Source organism: Micropterus dolomieu, linkage group LG16 (genome assembly GCF_021292245.1).
Source record: "Micropterus dolomieu isolate WLL.071019.BEF.003 ecotype Adirondacks linkage group LG16, ASM2129224v1, whole genome shotgun sequence".
Classification (NCBI taxonomy): Eukaryota; Metazoa; Chordata; class Actinopteri; order Centrarchiformes; family Centrarchidae; genus Micropterus; species Micropterus dolomieu.
In genome coordinates this window covers 10718457-10726793 of record NC_060165.1, presented here as the reverse complement: position 1 = coordinate 10726793, position 8337 = coordinate 10718457, and the positions used below count along the sequence as shown (strand labels likewise).

At 41.4% G+C, this 8337-nt stretch overlaps 2 protein-coding genes across 2 annotated transcripts; both read left to right on the top strand.

Annotated features, from left to right (window-relative positions):
- Nucleotides 1-330: 330 nt before the first annotated feature.
- On the top strand, nt 331-1109 carry LOC123984894 (small integral membrane protein 30-like). The gene has a single exon (XM_046072126.1). It carries the CDS (start codon nt 395-397, stop codon nt 572-574), a length of 180 nt encoding a protein of 59 aa, XP_045928082.1. The 5' UTR covers nt 331-394; the 3' UTR covers nt 575-1109.
- Nucleotides 1110-4811: 3702 nt separating this feature from the next.
- gpr85 (G protein-coupled receptor 85) lies at nt 4812-5945 on the top strand. Its single transcript, XM_046072124.1, has one exon. It carries the CDS (start codon nt 4812-4814, stop codon nt 5943-5945), a length of 1134 nt encoding a protein of 377 aa, XP_045928080.1.
- Nucleotides 5946-8337: the final 2392 nt, after the last annotated feature.

Here is an 8337-nt window from a genome sequence, read left to right as displayed (position 1 = left end):
ATGGTTTGTTTATAGCAGGGCCTGAGGGGCAGAGACATGAAGTACTCATGGCTTGTCAGCCTAATAGTCACTAATAAGAGGAGTGAAGTCACAAATCCACTAACTGTGGAATAATTAGTTTGAATCCCAAAACCAGTTTGAATTTCATTTGAAAAAGAATTCAAACAATAGCAGAATTGTGCAATCACTTCTGTACGGGACAAAAGCCTGGGGAAATAAAAAGAGAATGTTCTTTAAGAGAAGAAAAAAAAACACCCAAAAGGCGCAGTTTAGAATAAAGCAGGTCTGCAATTGGCTGAGCGCACCAGGAAGTTCCAGTCGCTGCTGCTGTCATCTGACTCTGACGCAGGCGCTCCAGTTTCCCGAAAGTCAACAGCAACAGCGGAAACTCAACATGGCTCCCAAACTTGAACTTGTGGCGATCGTGTGGCTGATCATTCTCTCTCTGATCCCCCCGGCCGAGGCTTACGATGCGGGCGACGCTTTAGCCCTGCTCCTGGGCACCACATTGACCGTGGTGGGTTTCTGCGCCTTCCTCGGCTGGTACGCACGCAGGCGGAACGGACAGATGTGAGCGAGACTCTCTTGATCGTGCGCCTGTCCTGCCATGTTATCCTCCAACGCATTAATACCTCTTCTATTATATCATATCATATGGACTTTCTGGCATTATGTTTGTGTGGAAGCGACTAATAAGAAACGTGCCTTATTGGAATGAATACGTTAAGCGCAACAGGAACCACGTGGACTGTTGGAGAAGGAGACAGACATCTAGGAAGTCCAAAACGAGGAACTGTTTATTTGTTGCATGGCTGAGATGAAGGACCAAACACGGTTGCATTCTATATGAAAAGACTGCTGCAGTTACTGTATATTCTCCTGTGGACGCTTGCATTGCATGTTGTGCATATTCTGCCATGCTTGGAGTGATCACTGTGATTTCCTGACATGTTTATGTCTGCAATGCGCAACACATCATGGTCAAGCACAATATCAACATGTGGTTGGCCTGTATGAAAATAGTGGAGCTGTTGTTGCAATTTCTGCTGTCAAAATGTGTACCAAAAGCGTTGAGAATAATAAACCGATTGATCTGATGCTCTTCATAACTCATGGTTTGCGTGTTATTTGAATGATATGCTAGATGATCACATTCCCCCAATTTTCTTTCATTTACAAAGTGTGGAAAGTGTGCTTTCATGTCCAGATGTGGATCAGATCCCCTTCTGACAAGATTTAAATGTGTTTTGTGAAGGTTCTGATTGCAGCCTGTAAATGTTTAAAACTTCAAGCCATCTGTAGTGGCTTAAGGCAGTCACATCTTTTAATAGGAGCTCTCTTATGTGATGTGTTTGGAATGTCGACTGTCCAATTATAGGCTATTGGTTGGCGGTGGATGATCTAAAAGTGAGGTGAGGATAGCCACACTTAAACTTTTAGCTAAATTGACATTATTTTTGCTCTGTAACTTCTGCAACATTTCGTCTGAACTGTCTGACATTTTCTCTGCTTGACATTTCAAACCTTGAGCAAATCAGTGTTAAGTATACTTAAGCAAACGAAGCAATAAAATACTCCATTATATGTCCTGCATTCACCTACTTTTAAAAGTACAGAAGTATCAAAAGTAAGCTGGCTCTGAAAATCCCTCCTTTGACTGATATATGTCAAAGTCACTACTTTATTTACAGCAGCCTACAGTTGGGTACATTATCCCACTGGTTCCCAACCCAGAGGTCGGGCCCCTGAAAGTTTCACAAGATCAATCTGTGAAGTAGTGAGATGATTAATGGGGTTGGAAAGAAGAAAAGAACAAAGTTATGCTATGTGTATACATTTTTGGACTTTTTCTTCTTAGGTTTTAGCATGAAATATTGGATACTTTTACCTGTTTGGTCCTCAAATAGTTATTTAAATGAAACCATGTGAGAAGTTTAGAGAGGAATGTCTCCTTGTAAGAACGGCTAAGGATGCATAGACATCTGAAACATGAGGTGCCCTCTGAGATGTGGTGGAGTAGAAGTAAGCAAGGTGGCAAGTAGAGCATGAGTACCTCAAAATTGTACAGCATGAGTAAATGTACTTATTTACTTTCTACCACTAGATCAACCATAATAAGCTTTTTTTTAATTGAAACTCATTTGTATATAAAAAAGATCACCTTCATTACCTTGTATAACTGATGGTTAAAAGCATTTTTAACCCTGGCATGATGATACATCAAAATGTTTACATGGTCTGTGCCAAAATGAGTAACTGTTCATTAGAGAATATTGGGACATGCACAAAATCATTAAGGTCTTGTTTTTAATTTAACCGTGTCTGCAGGGCAGTAAAGGTTCCTTTGAAGTAAAATTAATTATTGAATCTCGAGGTCACTATGTCTGTGGTATGTGGTAAGCTGACTGCAAAATCTGCACAGTTTACACTGTGCCCTATAGGCCTACGTGAATGTTGTATCACAGTAGTGACACATTTCCTACATACAATCAATTAATGTTTTATAGCCCAGGTACATATGAAAACGTGTTTCAGTTTGTGTGTGTGTGCACTTGTGCAAAATCATTGTTTACTTACATTGTTTACACTGCTCATGACATTATGGCTCTGCATACATGGATAAGAAATAGGATACTATGAATTTGTCATGCTGCCCGGGCAGAATGAATAACAGGGCGCAGAGTGCTTGTCAATTATGCATCTACAGTACAGATCAATTCATTCTACCTTGAGGTGAACTGGCAGCCTAATTTAACCCTTCACCTTGACATTTCTGTAGAGTGAAACATGTATGAGTGCACTGAGAGAGCTACACAAATGCTATAGCTGAATACATCTGACAAAAAAACTATTATGAAGCAAAAGGCCCAAACAAGGAGATAAAACACATAATAAAAGAGATATGATCAGCATAGACTGAACCACATTCAGCTTTTGTATCATTTATGCTTGTTTTCTATGAAGAAAAATATTCAAACATGTCACTTTAAAGAAGTAGGTCTAAATCTTCACAGTCAGGAGAATGATAAAGAAGTTTTAACTAGACACTGGGTGTAAAACTGACCTGAAGTAGTAAACCGTTACACTACACGTTACCAGGGGAAATAGCGAGTATAGGCTACTGCTGTAACGCGTTACCTGCAAGCATCGGCCCCTTTGAGCAGATGTTACTGTGAGAGAGAGGGAGCTGCTGCTGCTGCTGCAACAAGAGACAAGACGCGTCTTGGATCACAAATAGGGATGCAGGGCGCATGCGCGCTGGGCTCCGCTTACTGTAGGATATTCACCGTGGAGGAAAAAAGGGGGCAGGCAACAAATCAGGCTTTTTTAAAACAGCAAAAACCCGACGTGTGCAATGTAAATAACCTCCAGGAGGGAAACGAAATACGATTATCAACAGGTAGGATTTTGATTGATCTTGTGATCGGCTGTCTCTCCATCTGTCTCTCTTTTTTTTTGGAGGGGGGTAATTTATTTATTTATTTTTGGCCTTGTCTTGTGTGGTGGCTGCGATTCTAGGCAATTCATAGCGGGGAGCTGGAAATAATTCTAGTCTAATGGACGTACGAATCCGCTATACTGTTATGCTTTATCCAGTCGATTGGGATGCAAGGACGATGCTTTTAACCTGCTGTGTTTTTTCTATGAAACGCGCGTAGAACACTTGACTGACAATCGGAGGACGCATTTAAACGCGTAAGTAGACACAAACGCCGATACAAATGAAATCAGATGTTACCACAGGCTATGTGTAATTTTCCAGACAATGAAAATAGCGATCAAGTAGAACATCATATAATATCAATAGCAGCAGGCTTGTTATTGTTACTTCTAGTCATTTTCAGTCCATCCCGATTGATAATCACACCCGCGCAATAGCAAGTATTTTAGCTTTAATGTCAGTATTACATAGTACAAGTTATTCTCTTCAATCTTCGTAATTACTAATATTAAGGATGATCTGGAAAATGGAGTCTGGGTCAATAAACGCCCTAATGAGAACACTGCGTATTAACGTAAAACCCGTAATCCAGTTAACCTTTAATCAGACAAAAACACGAATGCTTATGTATGCACTACGGCGATTTTCCACAATGCATAAAGGCAGGGCGAGTTTATTCGAGGCATCTGCCGTTGTAGAGAGGCGTCCTCTGTTCTGCAGGGTGCGGGGTGGGCTCAAGAAGAGCTTATTTTGGACTGCATTTCTCTTAATGTTTCACAGTGCGCTAAAAACATGTCCAAAAGAATCCAAATCGAGACGCTTTTGTCTAACCCTTCTTTCTTTTCTGAGAGGCACGCGTAAAAATGCATCGTTTCTTAATGAAGGCTGGAGTGTTTTTGCCACCATGGTGCTTTTGTTCAGGAAATTCCGAAGCCACATGAAAAAATTCTAATATTGTATCAGATTAATGCTTTAGTCTAATCAAGCTCCATCACTGTCTGTCTGTCTCTAGACAAAGTATTCCTGCTGGGGCAGAGTTCTGCACTGTGCCACTCTAAATGTTAAAATGTAAAACAAATAAATAAATAAATAGCAGGCAGAGGGAAATTATTGCTTATCACATTCTAGATTGTGCAAGTGCAGTTGAAAACAATGCAGTTGTTGTATGAGACTGAATGCTTATGGGTGGATAATATTTTTCAGGGATTTTTTTTTTAGGTGTGATGAGACAAAGGAACAAAGGATGCCTTAGAGGAGAGGTTGCCTATATGCCTGGAAACCTCTTCAAAGCACACCGCCAAATGGATCTAACGCCTCCCCCTGCCACCTCTAGATCATGATACTTGGCTGAAGCTATTCCGCTATCTTTATGATCCCTCCTCCATCTATGGCGAACTATAGCCATGCAGGGGACCACACCATCTTGCAGAATGTCTCTCCTCTCGCCACGTTCCTCAAACTGACCTCTCTGGGTTTCATCATTGGAGTAGGTGTGGTTGGAAACCTCCTGATCTCCATCCTGCTGGTCAAAGACAAGAGCTTGCACCGAGCGCCCTACTACTTCCTGCTGGACCTGTGCGCCTCTGATATCCTACGCTCCGCCATCTGCTTTCCCTTTGTCTTCACCTCCGTCAAGAATGGATCTGTCTGGACCTATGGCACGCTGACCTGCAAAGTGATCGCCTTCCTCGGTGTGCTCTCCTGTTTCCACACGGCATTTATGCTGTTCTGTGTCAGTGTCACGCGCTACCTGGCCATCGCACATCACCGTTTCTACACCAAGAGGCTGACCTTCTGGACCTGTCTAGCTGTCATCTGCATGGTGTGGACGTTGTCAGTGGCTATGGCGTTCCCGCCGGTGCTAGACGTAGGGACGTACTCTTTTATCCGTGAGGAGGACCAGTGCACATTCCAGCACCGTTCCTTCAGGGCGAATGATTCACTGGGCTTCATGCTCCTGCTGGCGCTCATCCTCCTGGCCACACAGCTGGTTTACCTCAAGCTCATCTTCTTCGTTCATGACCGTCGAAAGATGAAGCCTGTCCAGTTCGTGCCTGCTGTCAGCCAGAACTGGACCTTCCATGGGCCAGGCGCCAGCGGCCAGGCAGCGGCCAACTGGCTAGCTGGATTTGGTCGAGGCCCCACCCCGCCTACTTTGCTGGGCATCAGGCAGAACAGCAACGCAGCGGGCCGCAGGCGTCTATTGGTATTGGATGAATTCAAAACAGAGAAGAGGATTAGTAGGATGTTCTACATCATGACATTTTTCTTCCTGGCACTGTGGGGGCCCTATCTGGTCGCCTGCTATTGGCGGGTGTTTGCAAGGGGCCCTGTGGTCCCTGGGGGCTACCTGACAGCAGCCGTGTGGATGAGCTTTGCCCAAGCTGGGGTCAATCCTTTCATCTGCATCTTCTCCAACAGGGAGCTTCGGCGCTGCTTCAGCACCACACTCCTCTACTGCAGAAAATCCAGGTTACCAAGGGAACCCTACTGCGTTATATGAAGGTTTTGCTGTGGGTTTTTTCTCATCTATGTCTCTATTTCCCTGATTGATCTTGATCTGGGCTTGTTCCCATTGTACAGCGCATTCTCTTCTCTCTCTCTTCTCTTCATCCTCCAGTTTATCTCCTGCTGCTCCTTCACCTAACCCTTCTTTTCAGAGGTAGAAGGTGGACTGCCCATCACAAGGCTCTGCCGGGGTGTTTGAATATGAAACGTATCAAATATGGAGGCTGAAGGGAATGGGAATACGCAGGAGGTCTGGATCTCCTCCTGTGTTTATGTTCTAGTAAACAGACATTGTGGAAGGCCATGCCACTGCAGAGAAGCAAAAAGTTGAAAAAAAGAAAAGAAAAAAGATTTGACAAAACAATAAAAACAAAACCTCTTGCTTTGGATATTTTGAAGATGCATTATTCTGTGAGGTGTGAAATACGTAAATATGAAAAGAAAAAGAAAACAGAACAAAAAACAAAGAAATGATACCTCTCAAGGAGTCACTGGAAATGTTTTACATTTTAAGAGTTGCACTAAAAAGAAGATGTAAAGATGCTTTTTTTGGTCAACAGTTGCCAGCTGCATTGCAAGGACAACTTTTTTTCTCCCTTTTTTTTTCTCAAAATAAACAATGAATGCTTTAATTTGCAACAGACTACACAACCGCTGTAAGTAAAGCAAAACTTGGTGACTGTTGGAATACACCATAACAAGAGGATAAAATGGTTTTAATGTAAGTGATATCTCTTTCATTTACGGGGCGGGGGATTAACGGTGGGGATTTACAATGTGTGGTTTTGAAGTTGCAACTTAAAACTAGAAATAATTTCTTGTAGTTTTACGATCCATATGTCCCTAGTGTCTGGCATTGTTATTTTCTTATCATCTTTTACAAAAAAAGAGGAAAAAAGATGAAATGATGTTTGGATTTGAAAAAAAAGATGTTGCTTTTAAGAACAACCTTGTGCTTAAAAAAGACACTGAAGAAGTAGTTAAATGTTTCATCATATCCATGTACCTAAACACTATCATATTGTTACAGTATTGCTGATGCCACTCCAGGTGTTCTTGCCTTAATGGTTATGATATTGTCATGTTTCTTGGTTGTTGGTTGGGTTCTTATTTTTATTTATTTTTTTTTTCATTCACCCCTAAAAAGTTGATTTTTAGATGCAAGGGGAGTTTTTTTTTTCCACATCAATGTGAAGTGCATGTCCATTTTTAAAAGCTGGTCCACTCCCATGAGCATCACAGGCCATACACTGAGCAGCCCATTTTTATTCTGCAATGGTTTGCTACACCCCACAGAGTGCGCAGAGCACAGGGAGTGTGTGTGTGTGTGTGTGTGTGTGGGTGTGTGTGTGTGGGTGTGTGTGTGTGGGTGTGTGGGTGGGTGCCTATGTGTGCGTTTCAGAGCATGTGTGCTGTGTGGATCAGACAACAGTCACTTCAAGACCAGAGCCTTAGTATGAAATCTTGCACAATTTGTAAAAAATGTAAAAGACAAAAAAAAATACATTTAAGGCACACTGTCTTGTTTCTACTTTCCCTACATTTGCTCTCTACTGATTGTTTTCAATGACTTACTTTTTTCTCTTGTGGCCATTTTAATATTTATTATGTATTCTTTTTTGTATATTATAGATAGATTGTGTGTAAGTATGTGAGTCTTTCATTTTGAAGTCCCGAATGTGAGTACAGTTTCAGTTAGGATTGCAATTGCTGAAAGTTAACTGTGTAATCTGTTGCTTTTTGAAATAAAAAAGTTTCCATTTTACAAAAATTGTTCTTATCCCTGTCATTGGGTGGAGATCATACTGTATGGCCACACTAACAGCTGCAAAACCCCTCAGAATTGGTTTTGAATTGGTGTTTGGTCAAGTGATGGATTTGAACATCTTCACCCCTGCAGGTCAAAGATTTATATTTTTTCCTCACCTGAATTCATAAGACAAAGCACTCAAAACAATCCACACTGGTGTAAAATAATTACTTTGGGATTGCTAACTACTTTAAAGCCATTGCTGAATTTTTATAATGTCCATATTTTGTATTCAAATGATTAATGGTGTTTGGTATTTCTACAAAGATTTTATATGTGCCATTTATTTTCATGCTAACCTTTTTATATGAAAAAGTGATAAAACTTTTAAATGTGCCTTTTCTGGAACGTAATCTTTTCTGTCATTTGAGTCCTTGGGACAGCTCATCAAAACAGAATATATGCTAAACCTTGTCATTGAATGTGAAGTGTGTTTGACATTTAATGGGAATAATCTCCATGAATATATCCCAGGGCACACTCACCCTTGCAGTTTTACATTCTGTGTTAAAGGGGAATACCACTGAATTTCAGATGTAATATATGCAGCTCTCATATGGAATAATGGCAGACCACT

Excerpts from the sequence above, each read along its gene's own strand:
- gpr85 (XM_046072124.1), top strand. The coding sequence starts at position 4,812 with ATGATCCCTCCTCCATCTATGGCGAACTATAGCCATGCAGGGGACCAC.
- LOC123984894 (XM_046072126.1), top strand. The coding sequence starts at position 395 with ATGGCTCCCAAACTTGAACTTGTGGCGATCGTGTGGCTGATCATTCTC.